General features: G+C 43.5%; 2 protein-coding genes across 10 annotated transcripts in view; one reads left to right on the forward strand and one right to left on the reverse strand.

The window, feature by feature from the left end:
* On the reverse strand, nt 1–15,833 carry Snrpd3 (small nuclear ribonucleoprotein D3 polypeptide). Of its 2 annotated transcripts, none has more exons than XM_005334453.5 (4): nt 15,694–15,833; nt 14,083–14,226; nt 2,259–2,451; nt 1–250 (listed from the first exon to the last, which is right to left on the reverse strand). In XM_005334453.5, the coding sequence occupies exons 2-4, from the start codon at nt 14,206–14,208 to the stop codon at nt 189–191; spliced, it is 381 nt and encodes a 126-aa protein (XP_005334510.1). In that variant the 5' UTR covers nt 14,209–14,226; nt 15,694–15,833; the 3' UTR covers nt 1–188. The 2 variants fall into 2 exon arrangements, with proteins under 2 accessions (XP_005334510.1, XP_005334511.1); XM_005334454.5 differs by having other exon boundaries at nt 15,677–15,811.
* The window catches only part of Gucd1 (guanylyl cyclase domain containing 1), a 12,742-nt gene continuing 4,415 nt past the window's right edge, over nt 15,752–24,078 (forward strand). For 2 of the 8 annotated variants that reach the window (XR_013434646.1, XM_078038893.1), the window contains exons 1-4: nt 16,569–16,796; nt 20,887–20,971; nt 21,971–22,136; nt 23,252–23,343. Coding sequence is in view for 7 of the 8 variants with exons in the window: in XM_078038893.1 (XP_077895019.1) it covers nt 16,754–16,796; nt 20,887–20,971; nt 21,971–22,136; nt 23,252–23,343 (386 nt within the window). In the remaining variant the exon portion in view is untranslated. The other 6 variants (XM_078038896.1, XM_078038895.1, XM_078038894.1 and 3 more) reach the window with 6 other exon arrangements.

Consider the following 24,078-nt stretch of genomic DNA (forward strand, 5'->3'; position numbering starts at 1 on the left):
TTTTCTCAAAAAACAAAATAACCAAATTTATTTAGTTTTGACATTTCCTCTGATCTAAAGAGAAAAATGTCAATAAACAAAACAAAAATCCCCAAACAAAACCTTGGACATACATAAAGGCACCTATCCCCATGAATTCAGATAATCTAAAAGAAGAAGAAGAGTAAAGTTCTGTTCAACAGAGAAAATTATCTTCGTTTTTGGAAGATGTTTCCACGTCCCATTCCACGTCCTCTTCCTCTTGCAGCCACTGAAAGGAATAGAAATGATGAGAACAGGTCAGTGTAGTCAGTACATGTTCACAACATGGAGCAGCTTAAATCCTAGGACATCAACTCTGAAAGGGACCTGAAAGGCTACCTGATTGAACATTTCCCTGACCCACAGCACTTTATAATAAAGGGATGAAGACCCAGAGAGGGCTGGGGGGGGCGGTGATTACTGCTATTAGAGCAGGAGCTAGCACTTAGATTCCTGCCTTCTAGTCCAGTGATACAAGAGGTGAGAGGCAGTACAGAGAGAAAAGGTGGTCTTGAGGACACAGAAAAAAAGATGAATTCCCAAGGCTGGGCTAGGTTAAGCAAATAAAACATTACAGATGCATTTAATTCACTTTAAAAATCTGAAACAAATAATTAAGTGTTAATATCTGTTAATTCTGAAAAAGGGGTTTTATTCTTTGAGCTTATCTGTATGACAGTAATGGTTCATAATAGCAAAACCAAAATAACACTCCTTATACAAAGGACCTCTGTAACACAAGAGGTCTAGGAGGGCATCAGAGGATTTGAAAAACAAATGAAAATATTCTGATGGCTACGAACTGGAGTCTCAACCTTCTCTGCTCTTCCAGAGCCTGGAGCTGTCCTGAAGAGGGAGGAGAGTTCCATGAGAACCCATCCACCTGATGATAGGACTGAGAGAGGTCTGAGAGAGGCACAGGTGGTTCAGGCAGAAGTCAGAAGTGTGGGCAAACTCACTGCCAAGTGCCTTTTAGTGCATAGCCAGCCAGTGCCCCTGTGGCTGGAGAAATGGTGCAGCTCCACTAGGTCAATCATGGCAACCAAAGGGCAAAAGATTTATTTATTTATTTTTTGTACTAGAGATTGAACTCAGAGACACTCGACCACTGAGCCATATCCCCAGCCCCATTTTGTATATTATTTAGAGACAGCATTGCATTGAGATGCTTAGTGCCTCGCCATCGCTGAGGCTGGCTTTGAACTCATAATCCTACTGCCTCAGCCTCCCCAATTCCTGGGATTACAGGCGTGCGCCACCTCACCTGGCTTAACTGTTGTTTTCTGAGGGCATTATAAAAGACTATATTATTGTATCTTTAAACTCAAAGCTATATCACTATCAAATATGTAAAATATGCAGCTAAAGATACAAATGAAGGATCCAAGGCCTTCCCTGACTGTAAATCTTTGCTCCACACTAGGCAGTTTCTAAGAGATAACACTTGCTTTCTTACCTAACAATGTAGCAGAACTCTAAAGGGGCCCAAGTATAAAACCTGACTAGGCTAACCTTAAGAAAAGCAGCCTGGCTGTCACTAGATAAAGGCTGGTACACTTCTAGAATGTGCTAAAAGAAGGATTTATTGTCAAATATAAGCAGCTTTGAAGCTACAAATCCTGGGACTGAGGAATTAGCTCAGTGGTAGAGCACTTTTTTTAGCATAAGGCTCAATCTTCAGCACTGCAAAACAAAGAAACTGGAAGTTTAGCCCATTATTGGGTAAAGATGGCTCAAACACATATTCCTTGCCTGGAAATGGATTCCCACTGTTAGCATCTCACCAAGTACAAGCTGGATATCAACACATATCAACAAGTCTTTCTAGGAATGCTGCCCCGACTGCTTCAAAAATCAGTTCATTCACATCCTGATATATCTCTGCTCTGCAAACTAGGTAAGAGCAAACTATCCTTACGCGTCTTGGATAGAACTTCTGAAAACGAAGGCCCTTTAATAAAGGTATAATAGAAGATTTACTATCTTAAATGATAGGAAGTCTTGCCTAATTTCTAAAGAGCCACTTTGGATTTTGCATAAGCCCTATAACTGGGATCAGATCAGGCAAGACCCCACCATTTCAGAGGGTTTGCCAACACTGCAGGGAAAAAGGGTGGTACTGGGTGTGAAGATAGCTGAGGTCAAGTCCACCCCTGCTCATAAGCAGTAACTGGACCTTTTCCTAAAATATAGAAGATAAGCCCTAATTAAAAAACCCATGCAGGAGGAGCACCTACCTTGGGCCTTCAGAATAGCAGCTTTCCCCCTGCCAGCCCCTGAACCTTGATTTTTATTTTTCATGCTCTTTAACATGGGTGCATTTTTCAGCATGTCAGGCAAAATCAGGAAGCGGATCTTGCTGCCACGGATGTACACCTGTTCCAGTTGTGCTACTCTGCCATCTCTGTACGTGACTGTGATGTTGGACATCTGGAAAAAAAATTACCAGCTTATCAATGGGTGCATACCTGTAATCCCAGCAACTCAGGAGGCTGAGGTAGGAGGACCACAAGATTGAGGCCAGCCTCATCAACTTAGTGAGGCCCTAAGAAGCTTAGAGGGACCTTGTCTTAAAGTAAAAAATAAAAGAGTTGGAGATGTAGCTGAGTGGTTAAATGCCTCTGGGTTCAATCCCTGCTGTGGGCATACACATACCCAAACCAAAACAAACAAACAAAGAGAATCGATTAACAGCACTAACAGAGAACAGATGTTTTGACTGGTGGATAGGGGAGTCTAGAATTGCAAAAACTGTTATTGTGCGATAAAGGAACTAGGCAATGCTGGTGAACTATCACAATAATAGTTGGTACTACTGTATGTGCCAGGGACTGCATTAAGCAGGGTAGGTATAAACTCTTCAACTTTCACAGATTAAAAACCAGAACAAAACAAAACAAAACAAAAAACAACGAATGTGTACAAGGTCAAAGAGCTGGAATGCAGGGGGCAACAGTTTGGAAACAGATGGCCTGGTTCTAGAGCCCCACCTCTGCTGACTAAACTGTCTCCTGGGCCAGTATACGAAAAGTTCTTGATGATGATAAACCTTAATTCAAATGGTTTTTAACTGCTTATCCAAACCATGTCCTCTCCTGCACCTTCCTGGAACTCAGATTACAAAGGTACCATGAAAGTTACAAGCATAGGCCAGATCTAGTTCTGACTCTCCTATAGTATAGGGCCCAAGAAGTGGAGATGGCAGTACCACTCCCAGGGTTTGCAATACTAAAGAGGCATGAGGCAAAAGCTTAAACAAGAAGGAGGGCACTCAGGCAGGAACCTTTAGAATGCAAGGACTGGGTCCTTGAGTCAGAATCATGACTGAGGATAGGATCATCACTTTAGAGATGAATCACTCAAGTTTGTGGACAGAGGGAAGGCTAACAGGATTAAGGCCACACTTTAGGAAGTGGAATGTGCCAACATGGGCAGATGTGGGCTGGAGGGAGGGAGCCTCTAGGTTAGAGCAGCCAGCAGTCATGCTGGGTGTAGGAAGGAATACAGATCTGCCAGTATCAAATTCAATAGATGCCACATTTACCAAAGTAGTCTTCTGAATAGAGGAGAGAATTATCTTTGTGTGTGTGTCCAATTTCTATTCATAAAGTTCCAGTCCATCTTTTTTTTTTAAATTTATGACATTACAGAAGTAAGCTGAAACATATTAATATTTTATTCTTACATTTCTATGATAGAAAAATTCATGAGCAAAAAAAAAAAACAGGGAAACACTTATAAAACTAGACATAGACCTCAGCATTAATGACTGAACAGAAAAATAATTAAATGTTTTAAATGTATCATGGGTGAACAGCAAAGGAATTATAGATGAATCTGCATTGTTTAGCTGTTCCTCATGCCATCTGTGTCCAAGGGAAGCCTGACATTGACTAATTAGATTTTGAGCTATACTAATACTGGTAGTAGATCTGCCTATCAGTAGATCCTTCCACTGGATTTACAATTGTGATCTGTACACCAGTCATTTGGTGCCTCAATGCCCAATTATAACAGCCAATCAAGAAAGAAAAGTATCTGGAAAGAAAAGTAGTCTGAGCAGATGCATCCAAACCTGCACTGCATCCAGCATTGCCATGTGTCACCATGGGAAAGCGAGACGGATGCACTGTCAACTGGTGGAGCTTGGATAAACTGGCTGTCAAATGGCAAACTGTCCTTGAATGATATAAGCCTCTAGAGGTAGTCCCTCTAAGTCAGGGTTAAGACACACGAAAGGGGTAGTGTGGGGCAACTTCACTGTTGCTGCCTGTGAGATACTTGTCCTGGAGAGGTCTGGATTGAGGCTCAGTGGTAGAGCCTAGCAACTGTGAGGCTCTGGGTTCAATCTTGTACCACATAAAAATAAACAAACAGAAAAAGATACTGTATTCCATCTAAAACTAAATATATATATCAACTAAATTAAAAAAAAATGACTGGAGAACTTGGGCTTGGGTGGTAGGGATGGTCAACCCTCTGGGGAAATTTCAACATGCTCACACAGATGTGCTTGACACAATAATGGATTGTAGAATGCCAGCAACAGTGATGGCCCATTCACTTGAATTGGGGTGCACATCCCCCGCCATCTTACAACCACCTTTTCCAATGAGAGAGCCACACTGACTAGCAAGGATAACTGGGAGTCTATGGACAGCTGAGCTACTGGTCATAGAGCTGCTGATGTCCTCTTTCAGTTATGCCAATGTCTATAGCAAATATGGCTAAAGTAATAATTTTCTCAGGATAACCCCTTTCCTTGAACATCTTAACCAATTCTCTCTTCTGATGACACTACCAACTTCCTTTGCATACGTGGAGGAGGAAAGGAAGTGGCAAAAGAGACCCAGGGGATACGTAGAAGGCATCAGGTTTTGGTTGTCGCCTCTGCTCATATGGGCAAGAGGACTGTAATTTATTCAGAATGGACCAAGCCTAACAACAGTGTGTTGTTTTCTCCAGATTTCTGTCTTGCTTGTTGCTATCTTATGCTTACTTGCTCTTCAAAAGATACCTGGTTAGGTAGTCTCTGCTTGAAAACACAGAATAAAAAAAGACCAACAATGCTCTGGGCTTTCCCCACTCTAACTGTGCACTCAGCTAGAATGGTTTCTAGAGCTTCAATTCACTGTTTCTGTTTTACCTTCAGGGGTAACAGGGTTCTGGTTTCCTATCAAGCCTTCTGCTATAGGCTCCATACCCTCAGTTTGTTAATTTTCACACAACTCCTATTCTTCCCTTGAAGACTATCATCACCTCTGGTGCCACAAATGAACACAATTATGGTTTATTACTCAAGACAAAAACCTGCATTCCACCAGGCTCCCCAATACCAGATATACCCATAACTCTCTAGAAGACAAAAATGGCTGAGGCCCTCTAACTGAATGAGACCTAGCAGTACTGTCATCTGTATCCAGGAGTTTAACCCTGGGTACTCTGAAGAATTCTCTGAAACCCAGTTCCTTTCTATAGTGAGGAAAAAAAATGTAACAAAGCCAATACTTCTTGAGTACTGACTAGACACTGGGAGCTATCACAGGTGACTGATTTGCCATAGTAATTAATTTTATACCTCAAGACCCTACCAGAGAGATGGGACAGACACCATCCCCAGCCCCACTGGAGAGATGAAGTAGCATAGCCTGTCAGAGGCAGATCTATCTCTGGAGTCCTGTGCCCTTAACCATTCTATTCTACCCAGGATCACATTTCCCCTATGTAGTTTGGCTGGGATTTGAACCCAGGTCCATCTAATTCTAAACCCATACACTTAGCCACGGCAACAGACTTCCTTCCTGAAATTGTCAAAGAGCCAATTAAACAAAACAAAGTATGTCTAAGCTCTCAATTACCTACCACATAACAGAAACTCAGAAAAGGTCAAATCTGAATGATAACTAAAAATATCTATTTTAGAGGCCGTGCTACTGCTAAGCCACATCTCTAGTACACACGGACACATCTCCCTCTTTCCCTGTAAGAATCCCACCCTGCTTTGAAACTCTCCAAAAGAAGCTATCACACAGGTCCAATAAGACCTTGTGTGCTTTCACAAATAGCTCAGGTCCTGGCTGAACAAGAGATTCTAATGCCAAAAGACACGTACTTCAACACTAAGATTCAGGTTCACTACTGTTCTCATGCTTTCTTTGCAACACCAGAGGGGAAATGGCTGCACAGCCTCACAGTACTACTAGTTGTCCCCTATAAAGCCAAAGGAAAGGTAGAAACTCTTTTTGCAGTACTGGGAACTGAACCCAGGGGGCATGTTAACACTGAGCTACATCCCTCAAACTTTTTTGAGACAGGGTTTCACCGAGTTGCCCAGGTTGTTCAAGAACATGCTATCCTCCTGTTTCCTGAGTAACTGGGATTACGGGTGTGCACTAACATGGCCAAAGACACCAACTTTTGAGTGGACTGTTTTCATGAAAGTTAGGATGGAACATTGAGTTTAATCAACTACGTAAACAGCCACAATGAAACACAAATGGTGAAAGCCAGGTACACAACTGAAATAACACTTGACACTGAGATGTAAACAGCTAGCTCTAGCTCCAAGATTGTGAAGTAATGCTGGGTTGTGTTGTGATATGAAAAAGTAAATAAACAAACAAATAAATTATATATATATTATATTTATACATGTGTGTGTATATGTATAAATATATATATTAACTTTTTTTTTTTTGAGGGAAAGTCCATCCATGGTTCCTAACTCACAACTCCTCCACTACCACCAAGGCAGGCCATAGAAACTAGAACATCTCTTTCCCAAGGCAGGCCATAAAAATTATCTTTCTCTGCCTTTCTATCTTAGAGCTGGTCATAAAGAAATTCTGACCTACACTGTCTGATAGCAGACTATGAGGGGTCCTGTCCTGTATCTGGGAGGAAGGAATACTGGACAGAAAGGCCAAGAAAAATCCATAAAGACAGGTCTTGCTGGGTTTCCTCACTTAGTCTATTAGCATTAGACCATAGCTTTTTTGCCCAATTGCCTTTCTACTTGTCTGTCCATATTTTCATCATGTCTATGCAATAAAATCTCCATAAAAACCCCAAAAGACAAGAGTGCCACGAGACAGAGGTTTTCAGGAAGGTGATGCCTTGGAAAGGGCATGGGGATTCCAATGTCTCTTCCCCACTGCCTTGTCCTGATTATCTATATTCTTTAATATCCTTCAGAGTAAACCAGTAAACATAAGTGTTTTCCTGAATTCTGGGAGCTGGTTGAGCAAATTGATCAAACCATGACCAACTTGGTATAAATTAGGGGTACCAATGGAGGGGGTAGTGGACCCCTAATTTATAATAAGTTGGTCAGAAGCACAGATAAAACAACCTAGGGCTTGCAATTGGCATCTCAAGGATGGTGGCAGTCTTGGAGACCGAGCCCTCAACCTATGATATCTGATGCTATCTCCACATAAATAATGCTAGGACTGAACTAAACTAGGAGAAACTAATTTGACTGGTAAACACTACAAAAGTGACTGCTTGCTAAGTATTAGGAAAATCTCTTACATATTTGGTGTCAGAAGTGTTTCAGGTTGCGAGAGTATGTTAGGAAAAACCAAGTGGAGTTTGAGTTGATTTTTTTTTCTGTATCTTTAGGGGGTGCCTCAGGACTATCAAAATGCTAGAAATGTACATTTTTAGGACAATTACACACATACACAAGAAAGATGTAGTCACTTAGTTGCCACTGTTGCAATGGGAATATCAACTTATGAACTTACCTATCTTTATTCTTAGAAAACACAAAATACAAAAGTATTAAGGGGTAAGGGAGTATTGATGAGTGCAATCCACTCTATGGTCATGTCAAAGCTCCAAAAGCACCATCTCAGCTTTTACAGAACTCACAATTCTATCATTTTCTTTCACCAAAACTTGTAAAAATTTTGTCACTTTGTTTATGATGAAATGGATCTGATCCTTACTCTCAGATTCTACTTAAGACTTTATGAACACACATTAATTAACACATGTTTATAATTTTGTTTTTCTTGTTATTTCACTCATTATTTTGGGGGGCAAGGGGGAACAAAAATTTTTATCTTTTTCTTTGAGATAGGGCCTCATTATGTTGCCCAGGCTGGCCTCAAACTCACTGGTTCAAGTGAACCTCTTGCTTCAGCCTCCCAAAGTAGGGATTACAGAACCCAGATGAAAAATGTAATTGCATGATTTCAGTCAAAATAACTATTCAAACACTTGTTTTCTTCCATTTATTTATATGTATCATTTATAATTTAGTTTTATTTCTGCAAAATTGGAAACATTTTGGAGTTTTGAACCATCCTCCCCAACTTACATCAATCATGCTTCCAAACATTAAATAGTCATCCATTTTTACAGGGTGAATATTCTACGTAACCGTAGTTTAACCTCAATTTATTTAGCTCTATTAACAGAAATGTTGGTTTTCATTACTAAAAATACCACAGCAATGGATACATTGGCACATATATTTTTGTCTACAATATTAAACTGGTTCTTAAAACTCTTTCCACACTGACATATGGTAAACACATTTAACAGAAAGGATACACAGTAGAATTTTATGCAGTAGAATTTCCACCTCTACTGACAGTTTATCAAGGAATCCTTGGTAGCCTTATTAATTTTATTTTCAACTTTGAATATTCTTCTTATTTGCTAATTTACATATTTGACTCTTAAGGCCCTTTTTTAACATGTTATATTCCATTTATATATTTTTCCTTTGTGAGTCACCCATTTTATGTCTTATGTTCACTTTTAATTGAAATAACATTCTTGACTTGTAAAAAACGTTTATATAATAGCTTTTCATCATTAAAAAATTATATGATGACCTAAGTGTTTGAATACTGACCAGCTGAGCCAGAAGACACCCAGCATTCCCTAAGAATCTATGAAGACACTCTGGAACCTTGCACACTGGACTCCTAATAAAAACTACAGATCTCCCTCAAAAGGCTACCTGTATGTGGTCTTGTGCTAAAATCACATGCTTATTCTTTCTCATTATCCCTCACCTTCAAGTTCATGGTTTTTAAATATTTTACCAAATACTGGGCTCTTTCTTTTTGTGGAACTGGGGATTAAACTATACAAGCTAGGCAAGTGCTCTACACTCAGTTACATCCCCACCCCTGTTTAATTTATTTTGAACAGGGTATTGCTAAGTTGTCCAGGCTGGCCTGGAACTTTCAATTCTCTTGCCTCAGCCTCTTGAATAAATGGAATTAAAAGAGTGTACCACTACATCATACTTGCATTCTTACTTAAGATTGGTTCTTCCTTTGATGTTTAATAAAGATGGTTTAAGTCTTTGTTGGGTACAGAGAGACAAAGAACAGAAATTTGCACCATTAGGGGCCTTTAGTTCTAAGTCTTACAACCCCACATTGGACAAGAGATGAGGGATGTCACATCTCTGCTACAAACAAAAAATGGCTAATAAGAATCATGCGGCAGGTCACAAAGGCCCTTGCTCAACCCCATCCACACTCTTAAGAGGATGCTCACAGCAATAGTAGTACAATATCACCCATAGCTGATGCTATAATCTTCAGAATTGGTCACCAGACAATATTTGCATTGCAGTTGTGAGGTTATAGGGGAAAGTAAAGGCCGCTACCTTCTAAACCACAGAAGCACAGAACCGCTAGCAGCCTCTGACCCACTCAATGCTACTTCAGGGGATCTCATCACAGGTTTAATGCATGCTTTCATTACATTTCCAAATATCAAAAGAAGTATTATAATAGGTTATCTTAGAAATATCCAAGGGACCCTAAAAGAAGCCATATTTTACTTCTAAAAATACTAGGAATACTATTGAGAATATCATCTAATATATTTCCCTAGCATATCTGAGTGCCAGGAAAATCTGTACAACTTATGAACACTACACATCTTAGTAATGATATAAAGGTAACTGAATATACCTTTATTTAATGTACAGGGATTAGGGGTTATATTGCTGGGAACTGACTGCTTATAGTTTCATTTTACTTTCTAGCCCAGCTTACCTAAACCAAGACACATTCCTCTATTTTTATCCTACCATATAAGGGGCTGAGGGTGTAGCTCAGTGGTAATGTTTGTCTAGCATGCATAAGGCCCTAGGTTTGATTGCTAACATGTACACACATGTACATGCATATACACACACATTGAGGAAGGGAAGAAGAAGTTGTTGTTAGAGAAGATAAAAGTAGGATATTGGGGTTTTGTTTTTTTTTTTTTAAAGAGAGAGCTAGAGAATTTTTAATATTTATTTTTTAGTTCTCGGCGGACACAACATCTTTGTTGGTATGTGGTGCTGAGGATCGAACCCGGGTCGCACGCATACCAGGCGAGCGCGCTACCGTTTGAGCCACATCCCCAGCCCCAGATATTGGGGTTTTTAATTTTAAATTTTATTTTTTGTATCGAGGATTGAACCAAGGGGTGCTTAACAACTGAGCCACATCCTGAACCCTTTTTACATTTTATCTTGAGACAGGGTCTTGCTTAGTTGCTTAGGGCCTCACTATTTGCTGAAATTGGCTTTGAACACACGATTCTCCTGCCTCAGCCTCCTGAGTGCCACTGAGCTGCTGGGATTACAGGCGTGCACCACTGTGCTGGGCTTATTCCTTTTTTTTTGTTTTTTAAATGTTGCTTGAACTACCAATTCTTCTGCCTTAGTCTCCCAAGCAGCTGGGGCCTTAGGCACACACCCCCATGCCCAGCTTACAACATTTAACTATACTCTCATGAAGCAGAAATTCAAAGTCACTGCTTTGATAGCCACGGTAGGTTCCCACAATAAACCCTTAAATTGGAAGGTGGGTTTTTTATTATGATTTTATGGTGCTGTGCATCAAACCCAAGGCCTTGTGCATGCATTCAAGGGATCTAACACCTAGCTATATAGTAGCTCTAATTCTTTTTGAAAGTTTTTATAAGGCAAACACTAAACCCCAAAATACAAGTTGGGAAAGAAGTCCATCAACTGAGATTCTTGCAACTGTTTTCCAAATCTTTGCAAAGTGCTAACCCACCCCATTTTTATAATAGAAAATGTTATTAACGCTACCCTCTGCAAAGAATAAGCAGGGAGAGTATTGGGAGTATGACATCATTTCCAAAGGGCAGACTGACCAGCTAGGAAGGAACATACAGCCGGGTATTCCCTGAGTACAGTGCTCAGTGTTTACTTGCTGCCAAGTTGAATGCCACACAGATTGATACATTCAGTGAGCTTAAGTTCTGGTAGACCCAATGAAGCCTCATCATTTTGACATGGATAGGGTTAGAGACTTGTGTCCCTGCAAAAATCCACACATTGAAGCCCTAATCCCCAGTAACTCAGAATGTGATCTTGTTTACAATTAAGTTAAAAAATGAGACCATTAGGGTGGACCTTAACACATATACTGGTATCCTTATTAAGAGGGGATTTGGGGCTGGGGTTGTGGCTCAGCGGTAGAGAGCTTGCCTAGCAAGTGTGAGGCCCTGGGTTCAATCCTCAGCACCACATAAAAATAGTTTAAAAAGAGGGGGAGGGGAACTTGGACAGAGATGCTATAGAGGTAAGACCACGTGGGAGAAGATGCCTTCTACAGCTAAAGAGAGCCTGGAACAGATCCTTCCCTTATGGCCCTATCAAGAAACCAATCCATCAATACACTAATCTCATACTTTTAGCCTCTAGAAAGGTGAGAAAACAAATTTCAGTTGTCTACATCATCCAGTCTGTAGAACTTTATTATAGTAGACCCAGAAAACTAATACAGGCAGGGAAGCAGGTAACTGGCCCCCCATCCAACATTTGACACACATCTCTCATTTCCTCTGTACCATGGTTCTTATCCCTGATGTGGAGAATGAAATAGTGTGTGAAAGAGGTCCAAAGTTTATCCCAAGTCATACTAGATGGCAGACTGCAATGTGATTTCAGGTCTAATACCAATGGTCTGTAAGTCTGAGGCCCTGAAGATTCAGTACATTGCCCAAATTAATTAACTAAAAAAAAAACAAGTATTTCAATAAGCACATTAAGAGTCACTACCCTAAGTCTTGCATTCTACTCTCCAAACTAAAGTGCCTTGAAACAGATGAGGATCTCTTAAGCTAAAAGACTGCACTTATGAAAGTAAAAGAGTAACAGAGGCCAGGCCCTTTATAGCACAAAGAGAGGTGCAAATTTTCAGACCCTCCTGTTGAAGAACAGATAGCACAGGAGCCTGAACTCTCACAATAATACTGAGGAGATTAACCCCAGTTACTGATGTCAATCTCCTTGTATTCAAAGGAAATGCCTGAGGTGGTCAACCTGGCAGGAAGATTATGTATACTCAAAGGTACAGAAAAAAAAAAATCACAAATAAATGAATGAACACTGCAAAGCAATAGACAGTCTGAACCCCTGACCCTCATTTTAATCCAGGATAAGGCTCTTTACCTCTCCAACCTAGAGAACAGTAATAGGTACCTTACGTTGAACAATAACAACATGTGAGGCACTGAGCTACCTGCTGCACATACATAACTCATCTGATATATATATAACAACCATGAGATTTAGGTATTATCCTCGTAGCAGTCTTGGAAGTGTGCTGCTCATATCTCCCTCAAGAGACAACAGACTTTGAATAGTATAGGGACCTGACAGCCTCAAGCTGCCACCTGTGGGATTCATTACAGCACTCACCCTGTGGTCTCTCTCTCCACAAACTCTCGGCCAAATACTAACCATGGCAGGAGTACTAGAGTCAGACCATTTCTGTTCTATTCTAAACTTCTCATAGAAGCAATCCCTGTTTGGCTGAGACTTCTTCAGAGCTTTGCTGCAGTATGAGGCTCTTTCTGCTCAACCTTCCTTTCCCTGGTCAAACTAAAACCTTAGACTGAAAACTCTCTTGCCTACTCATGCTTATTTGTTCCATTATCCTTTTGTGTTTTTGTGTTCTTAGGAATTGAACTCAGTTGCTTTACCACAGAACTACATCTCTAGATCTTATTTTTTATTTGAAACACTAAATTGCCTCAAATTTGCAGTTGCCTTGCCTCAGATTCCCAAGTTGCAAGGATTATAGGTGTGTGGCACCATACCTAGCTCTATTATCCTTTATTGACATTTCCTGAGTAAAACTTTTATACATTCAACTATGAGAGCCCCCAAATAACATCATCTCTATTTTACAGAAAAGGAAACAGACAATTCATATGCCTAAGGTTAGCTAGTTAGAATTCAAATTCACATTTTTGATTCTAAAGCTCAAACTCTTAACCACAGATTTAAAGAACAAAGATCATATCAAGTAATGCTATAAAAATTCACGTGACTATGGTCTGGGGTTGTGGCTCAGTGGTAGAGCACTTGCCTAGCATGTATGAGGCACTGGGGTTGATTCTCTGTATTGTATATAACTAAATGAGTAAAGGTCCATCAACAACTAATGTTAAAAAAACAATTCATGTGACTATGCAAAAGACAAAGTAGTGCTATGAGAAGGGTACCACATCAGGAAGCTTTTCAGTCATGTATCAGCAGAATGGTGTCTAGTAGCTTAATTCTTTAATCTCATTCTCTCTACTTCATGGACGTCAAGATTATCATCAAACTTGCTTCCTCACAAGGTAGTTACAATAATCAAATGAATTTCTTCCTCCAAGAAAAAAAGTAAGAACACACTGTATGAGTTGAAGATTTTGCCAACTGCAAAGCATGTGGGGAAAATGAATAACAGCCCTGACTCTGAAGGAGTTTACCAAAGGGAACAGCAACATTTCTCTAAAATAGCCCTTTAAAATATGGGAGAAAATGATTACAGGATAGGGAAAACAAAGGACAAAATTCCAAATTTATATATGGCTTTTCTGCCTCAAACCATGAGTTTCCTGTTCATGCATATAGTCTGAGAGCCTATGAGTACCTAGCACACATTAGGCATTCAGTAAATAATTGATGAATGAGAAGAGCCTTATAAAAACCTCTAATCACCCACCACCCTTTTGTCCTCTAAGATACTGGAACACACCTCCCTCACAACCTCATGCAAAGCAGGGTACCTGGCAGTTCATATTGTCTTCTGCTTCAATGAGCTTTCCTCGGTATACCTCACCCGTGTTTGTCTCACATGTCACAATGTGGCCCTCGGCCTCATGCAGAACTTTAATCGGCACACCAATAGACATCTTGGCTGGAACAGAGTTCTACAATGAGAGAAACAACATTCAGTTAATCTTTCAGAGTCCAAGAAGGGCTGGTACTCCAAGATGCCAAAGCTACAATTTCAATAAAAGAAAGGGAGCGGGCTGGGGTTGTGGCTCAGTGGTAGAGCACTTGTCTGGAATGTGTGAGGTACTGGGTTCAATTTCAGCACCACATATAAATAAATGAATAAAATAAAGGTTCATCAACATCTAAAAAAATTAACAAAAAGAAAGGGAGCTTAGTTCTTGGCTTGGAAGAACCACAGCAAACTCATGCAAGATGTGAGATGAGGAGGAGTCATAGGATGGACAAAGGGAAAGCTAATAGGAATTAAAATAACCCTCCCTTCTCCCACCCTACTATGTGTCCCTTAATCTTTATCAAAATAACTAATAATCAATACAGTGTGCATGCTGGGGGAGAGAGGACTGGCATGCACCTTCAGAATAATATATTTGTCAACCTACAATTGCTAGTGACTCAATTTTGAGAATGTTATAGACCTGAGTTGTTTAGAATGGTAGTCACTGTCTACATGCACCTAATTAAACTTAAATAAAACACTAAATTCAGTCAGTCACCCTAGGCATATTGCAAGTGCTCAACAACCATGTGTGGCCAGAGACCACAATACTAGGTAGTGCAGACACAGACCAACGGACTCAGACAAATCTAAGAGTGGAGGTTGTGCTTTTCAACTCAGGTCTTTCGACTCTCCATTTATTGCACTACCAAGGCTAAGGAAAAAAAGTATCAAAATGTTCAGAGTGATAACCTGCTGTAAGCAAGCAATGTTACTGTGAAGGAAAAATAATCAGGATAAATGTTTGATTTACACTAATTAAAAAGAAATAAGCGGCGAACATTGTAGTGAAATGACTCAATGACTCAAATGTGGAACACATACCATGTGTTCAAGAGAGAGAGAAGGTAAATGAGTAAAGAGAATGCCTTGGTGAGAATTCATGGGTTTCAGCTTTAGGAATTTGTATTATAACAACAGGGAGCTACAGGATTATACATAAGAAAATACATAATGAAAAAAACAACAGCACTTATAAAATGACTCGAATATACAGCTTAAAAGCAGAAAAACTTGTTACACCTTCTACAGCAGTCTGGAAAGCACTGCAAGAAAGAGGCAGAAATGCAAAGACCTTTGAAAAGGATGACCCAAACAGGACTTGGGGGAAGAAAATGATTAGGCAGAAGTGATTCCAAGATTTCCTGGATATTTCGGAAAACAATGACCTGTAGAAGCATAGGAAGTGAAAATCACCTACTTTGGGGAACAGTGATTAACTATTCCAAGTGCTAATGATACGATGGAGCGGGCCCCGCTTCCCGCTCTCCTCCCTCCCTCCCTCCCTTATTCCGGCTGAGCTCCGGGGCAGCGTATCTTTCTCAGACGTCCAGCCCTCACAAGTGCCTCGGCCTCCCCTCACCCACCCTCGGTCTCTCCTCACCGGCGGCGGCCTATTCCTCCTTCTCTAAGATGTAGCTAAAATTGACGCGACTGCAAAGGCGTGAGGAAAGCGAATGGCGGCAACCACGTTCCCAGAATACCACGGGTTCCCAAAATGCCGCGCGCATGACCCGCCCTTTCCTTTCCTTATTGGTGGGCGCGGTCTAGTCTCTGCTTCCTCTTCACCCCGCCGGCTGAGAAACGTGGACTATGGTACAACAGTTCCGGCGCCGGAAGAGAGTGAGTTGATGACAGGGCCCAGGGGTTGAGGGAAACACCTATCCTGGAGCCGGCAAGGGGACAAGAATGCTCGCACTTCCAAGCACTTCACACAAAGGGCAAGCTGGACAGCAAGGCGGGTATCTGGGGCCTGGGCTCTCGGATCGGGAGCGACAGGAAGTGGTGCTGAGGGCCAGGACCTCGCCTCACAATTTAACCTTTGGATCACGTCACCGCCTGGTGAGGGCGGCTGAGCATGGCGAGGTATGTCACTGTACAGAGAAATGAAGTGTAGGGGGGCCGCCCCGGGAAAATCCCTAAAGGGAGCCGGAGAAAGGATGCCTGGAGCCTCCGCCAAGTGTAAGGCGGGACTAGAGCTAACACCTGAAGCTGCAAAGGACAGGCCCTGAAGGCTGGCGGAGTTTCTTAAGGGGAAGAGCCTCTGAAAAGCCAATGTTTGCAGTACGCTGGGGCTTCCGGGAGGGGCTCAGGGAAAGGGGCGGAGCTTCCGGAAAACGCGTCATCGTTAGCATAAGGATTGGACAAGGGGGAGGGACCATCAGAAACCCGGACTGCGAATGGCGGGGGCGGGCTTAAATCTGGTGGCTGGGGCCTCTAGGAACCCAAGTCTGGGAAAGGGAAGGGAAGGGCGGGGCCTCGGGATTCCAGACCTGAGACGGCTGGGGCGGGGTTTGGGGCGGTCCGGCCGCCGCCTCCCCTTCTCCCTACCACGGCGGCGACCGAGGAACTCGACACACACCGGCCGCGCTCCTGGCCCAGCAGAAGCCGAAGCTACAGCCCGTGCCGGGCCGGGGCCATGGGCGCCCCGCGCCGCCGGGGTCATGAGGACGGAGGCGGAGGCGGCGGGGTCGCAGCTCGAACCCGGTCAGTGCCTCTGTGAGGGCCAAGCCCTCACCCTGGGGACCCAGGGGGACACCGCCCTAGCGCAGCGCAGGGTCTGGCCGCGCGACCTTGGGCCGACTGCCGTCCCAGCCCAGGCTGTGTGGAGCTTGGAGCGAAACCTGGCCAGGTGGACTCTCGCGCCTCTCCTCCCTCCCCCACACTTCTGTTCATTTGTGTTTTACTGATACTCCCAGGGCTAGAACCCCAGTTACTTCTGATAGCGGTCAGAAGCAAAAGGTCCTGTTGGAGCTGCCTTAGGAGGTCCCGCCTCCACGGGGGAACTGTCTGAACTGAGACCAGTAAGGGGAGGCAGCTGCCCGAGAGAGTGTCTGTCCAGCAATGGGAAGGCCCTTTTCCCTGGCTCCCAGACTCAACGATCTGTCTTTTTCACTGTGGTTCATTCTGCCTTGAGGATGCTACAATCCCTTTGATTGTCCAAGAATGGGGGTAAGGAGGTAGCCATGATTCCTGCTTTGCTTAAGATACAGACAAGGTTGATGTTAGTAAACAGGTGAGATGCCAACTTATGAGAGAGGTCAAGAGTATGGGGGACCCAGAGCCTAAGATGTTAGGGAACGTTGGCACATCACATCCAGGGACTGGTCTTTTTCTTGTGATTGCAGCATGGAATAGAATCTGAACATTATACTGGGGTTTACATCTCTAGTCTTCCAATTATCTAACTCTGTGGTCTTTACTGATATACTTTCTTTCCTGAGTCTTAGTGGGGTAATGGTTCACATTCATAGGGAGCTTTCTTGCCGCAAGCATTTTGCTAAATTGTTTATATGTGGTGCCTCATTACTCCTCAACTGGGTAAAATAGGCGACCACTGTTGTTTGCCCTTTTGTAAAGGCACAGACTGAGGTCCAGAGGGGTTAAGTGACCAAAGACAGTAGACAGCCTTTATTTCTTAGTGACAGCCAACAACTTAAAGCCAAACCAGGACCTTCCAGGCAGACTCTAGGTCTCACCATGGGGTTGTCTCTTGACTCCAGGCATCAATATATGGCAGCTGCTTTGGTCTCTGAAAGCTAAAGCTGTTATCAGGACAAATGTCAAGGCCTTGCCTTACCCTTATCACCCCCTACAGGAACATCTTCATATGGGCTGACCTGCCTGTGCCAAGACTAGGATGGCCATTTGGAGATGTTTTGCTCCATGGGGCTCCAGGATCAAGGGGTTCCAGGGCTCAGGGCAAGAAGAGGAAGAGCAACTGAGTCTCCCAGGGTCCAAGAAAGCAAGTATCCTGTACCACATTTTATAGCTGGGCACAAGATGGCCCAGCTAGTCAATGCCAGAGCCCAGGCCACAGAGTAAGAAGGAAGTCTTCAACAAAGGACTGTAGTCTGGAAACCTGGGGCAGGGGCACTGCAATAACAAGTAGGCTTGGGCATCTCAAAGAGTAAGGCCTTTTTGGAAAACTTGTATTCACCAAACATGTTTGAGGGCTGGGAGAAAGCAATTCAACTCTATTCTTACCTGACACCACAGAATTCTCTGTCCAGGGGGAAAGTAGATGCCACCTCAAGGACTCCACATTGACAGACCTTGGGAGGTACAGGAAACAGAAATTTGGACTTTTAGACTAAAGGTTATACCAGAGCAGAGGCTGGAGAGTACAGCCTGAATAAACAAAAACAGAAAGGCTGTTATAGTCACAGGGGTGACTATAAGGGAAGATACTGATTTATCATTATAACACCACATCCTGCAGAGAACTCTCTAGCCAGTCTGTTGTGTGGAACTGTTTTAGAATATAAGTCTCTGGAGATCAGGATTTGGGTCTTTTTAGTCACATTTTTGTGCCAAGAGCCTTGTACACAGCAAATGCTTAATAAATCCGTTTTTTTTTTTCCAGTAAGTAGTAACTTAGAGTTGTTATTAAGCATCAGATACCAGGTACTGGGAAAACAGCAAACAAGAAGAGCAGGTTCCTTGCTATCTTAGTCCATTTGTGTTGTTATAACAAAATCCTGAGACTGAGTAGTTTATAAACAATAGAAATTTATTTTCTCATAGTTCTTGAGACTGGGAAGTCCATGATGAAGGTGCTGGCAGGCTCAGTGTCTGATAGGCCCATTCCTCATAAATAGCTCTGTCTTGGTATCCTCACATGGCAGGAAGGGAAGAAAAGGGGACGAATGCTGTGTCCTCACATAACAGGTGAGAAGGGTTGAGGGAGATGTAAGCTAGTTCCCTCTGACCCACTCATTGTGGATTAGTGCCTTATAAAAGGGTCAGAGGGAACTAGCTTACATCTCCCTCGCCTCTTGATACCATCGCAGTGTTTTTGGGGGGGGGGCACATTCAGACCATAGTATCTGCCTTAAGAAGCTTATAGTCCAGTGGGGCAACAGTAGCTTCTTTTGTTGTTACTAAGCACTCAAAGAAACAGGATGTCATTAATGGGGCCCCTTACCCCTCAAAGGTATAATCAGGAAAAACCTCTTAGGAGATTCTGAGCTGGGACTTAAATGACAACAGCACCAGGGGAAGAGATTTCCAGACAGGGTGCCAGACATACAGAGGCCCTGGGGCAGAATGAAATCTGCTGAGTTTACAGGTCAAACAGTGTACAGGTCAGGGTTGAGGAAAGTCTAGTGGGCCAAGATTGGGTCCTGCTAAGAGGTGAGAATTTTATTCTAAGAGCAATGGAAAGTTGGATGAGATTCATTAGTCTGCTGTATGCAGAGACAGAAGGTGAGTAGAATTTGGGACAAAGGACAGGTAGGACTGAATCCATGGCAGTGGTATGAGACAAATATGTCAGGGCCTTGAATGAAGGCCTTGGTTCTTTTTTGAGGCACCTGGGGAAGAGGACAAAGCCTCAGTCATGCCTGGGTTCAGTGTACCAGTCCCTGGCTAAGAGGCAAGGTACTATGCATACTGTTGCCTTGAGTGCTCATGGTACCCTGTAGGCTACATCTGCGATGATTCATTTCATAGAGGAATAAGCGGGCACAGAGAAGTCAGGTGGCTCAACAAGCAGGTTGTCTTCCTCACCTATGCCATCCTGCCTTTACTGGCCTTATTGCACATACTTCGAGGTAAAGCGTGGCCAGTAGCAATCACAGGTCCATTTGTTATTGCTGTCTACCAAGACAGGGACCTTGCCTATGTACTCACCACTTTACTATAGTACAGATGCCAAGCACTTAATCAGGTTCTTGGAAAATATTTGTCAACTGAATGACCAAATCAGACCAAAGTCCCCACTTTAGGGTTGGCCAAACTCAGTTTAGTAAGAGGAAGTCCATTGTCTAGCTCACAGCCAGCCAGTGGTAGAGCCAGGACTAGAATGCCTAGGTCAGGTCTTTTTTTTTTTTTTTTTTTTTGCTTCATCTCACTACATCGCAAGGACAAACTGTGAGGTTGGTCAGTGACAGTGTTAGAGAAGCTTTCAGAAGCAGTCCACATATACAGCTTATTCAACAGTCCCCTTCTTACTGTGACTTTCATGTGTTGGTTGTCCTAGTGCCTTTGGAATCAGGTAAGCCTCCTGGTGTCCCACAAACTTGTATCTGCTAGGTACCTCCCATTTGCCATCTGGTCTGAAAGCAGGAAGTAAAACAGCCCTACTCCTGCTTCAGAGATCCTCCCCAAAGAAGGGCTGTGAGGGAGAGACATGGGATGATGTGAGTATACATGGTGGGGGCCAGGTCTTAAAGGGGCAGTACCTTAGAAAAGGAAGGTTGAGGGGCAGAAGTTAGCTCTTCAGAAGCCAGGAGCATCTAGGCAGAAGAACCGTGTGTGCAAAGGACCCCAGGTAAGAGGGATTATGACAAGTACAGGTTCTGCCTGAAGGACAGCCTTATGACGGGGAAGAAGCTGAAGATGCTAGGACAGTAGCCACAGAGAAATTGTCCTAAGAGACATGGGAACCAGTTCACTGGAGGATTTTGAGTAGGGCTAACCTGCTGTGGCTGGTGTTTGGGGGAGATCACTGGTATTGTAAGAATGAAGGACTGTGGGAAATCTTCTGAGCCCCCACAGGATCTAGATAGGAGGTGATGACTGTGTCTCCACAGGGAATGGTAGTAGAGTTGAAACCTTCCTCTGTTCCATGCAGGGGACTTTGTGCAGCTGCCTGTGCCCATCATCCAGCAACTCTACCACTGGGACTGCGGCCTAGCCTGCTCTAGGATGGTGCTTCGGTGAGTGGAGGGGCCTACGCCCTCCCTATTCACCAACTACTATGGTTTGAGGGAGATATGGGAAGACACCTGGGTGGGATTCATCTTCTCTGTGACCACCTTTGGCTGAGTTTGCAAGAAGCCTATCTTCCATTTGGGCCCTGTCCTATTTACAAAAGTGAGCAAAGGGTGGATCAGGTCACCCAGATCTCTACTCTGGTAATGCCTAGGAATTTGGGATGGCCAGAGATGTTCCAGGGGCCTTCGCCTAGCCCACAGAGCAGCCCGTAACTGGTATAGGGAATATAATATATATATATATATATATATATATATATATATATATATATATATAGGAATCCTCTATGCTCCTAACCTCAGGCTTCTGGGAGTCTGCTGAGCTGAGGCTGAATGAATATTATAGGACCCTTGACAATCAGAACCAGAAGAGACTATAGCCATCCTCTTGTACAAGAGTTTTCAGTCAGCTGCCTGGAACCCTAGATCTGCCTCTCCCTTATCTTTTTCAGTTTTACATTCTGGAATTGTGGGAAAGATAGAATTCAACAAAAGGTTCAGTGCCTAACACTTTGAAAACCACTGATTTGCAGGCTGCGGGTATAGCTCAGATGTAGAGCACTTGCCTAGCATGAGTGAGGCCTTTGGTTTGATCGCCAGTACCACCAAAAATAACCTTTACAAAACAAAGCACTAATGTGATACAAAGGCCTAGAATCAACATAACCATAGAGGATGGTAACTTGCCCAAGATCACATAGCCTGCAAGAGACACAAGAAGCAAAATCTAGGTCCTTGACTCCAGAGCCAGAACATTGCCCCAGGTAGCCTTAGCCCTGATAGTCTTCAGGTTGTGTTCAGGCAGCATGTGGGCAGGTATAAGGTTTCATGATAAAGGACAGAGCCTTTTGGGGAGCAGAAGCAACAGTTGCTATAGACCCAGTAATGGAGTATGACCTAGTTCCACCTTGAAGCTGAGCTTCTTGGCCTCTCTGCTTGTAGATACTTGGGCCAGCTGGACGATGGAGAGTTTGAGAGTGCCCTGCAGGAGCTGCGCCTAACCAGAAGTATCTGGACCATTGATCTGGCCTACTTGATGCGCCACTTTGGTGTGAGGCACCGCTTCTGTACCCAGACCCTGGGCGTCGACAAGGGTTATAAAAACCAGGTAAGCCACCACACCTGGATGGGCCTTCTCATTTGAGGCCACATAGAGGCATAGGCCACCCAGTTGTAGTAGTTAGAAGAGAGAGCTGTCAAGGCCTGGACATCTGGTGGGACATAGGTGTGCAGAGACCAGGGGCAGTGGCAGATGGGCTATAGAAAGGATTTACCAGCCACATTGAGCATGTGACCATGAGGTCCAGCCTGCGTGGAGTACCTAATCACTGAGTCCTGGCTCCTGCCTACCTTCTATGACACTCAGAGGATGTGCAGAAGAGAATTTACCTTCCTTCATTCTTCCCTACTGTCCTCCAGCACAAGGCCAGCCCAGGGCCTCCAAGAACATCACTCTGATTTCATGTAACCCTCATTTGCCCATTTTATTCCTTCTCACCAGGGCAGCCAATTCTAAGCTGAGTAATTGGTATTCTTGAAGAAAAACGAATATTGTCTTTCCTTTTTTTCCTATTAAAAGTAATGCCAACATTGACAGCTGAGCCCACACGTCAGTGTATTCTGTTTCCCTGCAAAGCTAAAGCCTTTCTTACAAAAGTTTGTGGCCCAGACTCCAAAACATGGCAGAACGAAGTCAGTGCTGGCTAGTTAGCAAAAGGGCTGTGACATGGTGGCAGCTGCCAATCAACTTAACTTTCCTTTGAACCTTCTTGGTCAAAGGAAGAAGGCTAATGAATCTAGTCTGGTTGAGGCAGAGAAAGAGGCTTAAGAACAGGGTCTTTTTAGCCTCCTCCATGTGTGCTCTGGTTACCATAAGGTACTTGCACCAAACAAAGGCTGTTCCATGAACCATGCCTGGATAAGCTGAGCTATGGCTCAGCCTCAGACCCTACCTTACCCTTTTGCTTTGAGCTCTTGCTTATGCCTGCCATAGGATGACCAGTCTTCCCCAGGGAGCTGGCCTGAGCCCAGCTGCCCACCCATCTTGATAATGCCTCTGGTCCTGTTTACTCCCTGGCCTGGGGCAGACTGGGTGTGCTGCATGTGCAGCCTGCCCCATAATGGAGCTTCTCTGCCCTCCCACATCCCCTCCTTCTATAACACGCTCTTTGCTTTAACCATATAGAGTGAGAGTAGCCAAGTGGACTGCCCTTCTCTCTTTAGTCCTTCTACAGGAAGCACTTTGATACAGAGGAAACCCGGGTGAACCAGCTGTTTGCAGAAGCTAAGGCCTGCAAGGTGCTCGTGGAAAAATGGTGAGTCCTTCTCACCCTACCATGGCCAGTTACCTCTGGTGAGGTTGGTAGTGAGGGAGATCTCAGGATAGTGTTTGGGAAAGGCTGGGGCTCTAGAGTTAGGCAAAACTAGTATCTCCTACCTGGGCAGTAATTTGCCCCTCTGTGCTTTTTTTTTTTTTCCATCCTTAAAATGGGGGTCAGTGGAGCTATATAACCTAGACTCTGGTCTGGAGTGGATCCTGAGCAGGTACTGGAGGGAAAAGTGAGTGATACAGGCTGTGATCAGCTCTTGGACTATTCATAGGATAATGGCATGAAACAAAACATAGAAGCCCTAAAAAAGGAAGGACAGCCTGAGTAATGTGGTGGCAGGGCGATTGACAGTGGACAGGGACAGGAGCAGGGAAGGCCACATGTATAGACTGTCTAGGAAGCTTGTTCCCATGCTGGGACCTTACATGGACATCTCCCTTCTCATCCATATGTGGGGGTGGGCTGGATTCAAGCAGATCCTGGGGGCAACTTGCCCAGATGTGGGTAGCATTCTCCAGACTTGCTTAGAGGCTACACTTAGACGTGCTATCTCTAGCCCCTGGCCAGACTTTCTCGGACCATTCTTCTCAGGTTTACTCTTTCTTTATAAAATTATGTTTTTATTATTAACATAATGTAACCACCTGATAATTTGGAAAATGGGAAGATAAATCTCTACTTATCCTCTGGCTACATGACTGCCTGATGGAAGTAAAAGCA

This window comes from Ictidomys tridecemlineatus, chromosome 2 (genome assembly GCF_052094955.1).
Source record: "Ictidomys tridecemlineatus isolate mIctTri1 chromosome 2, mIctTri1.hap1, whole genome shotgun sequence".
Classification (NCBI taxonomy): domain Eukaryota; kingdom Metazoa; phylum Chordata; class Mammalia; order Rodentia; family Sciuridae; genus Ictidomys; species Ictidomys tridecemlineatus.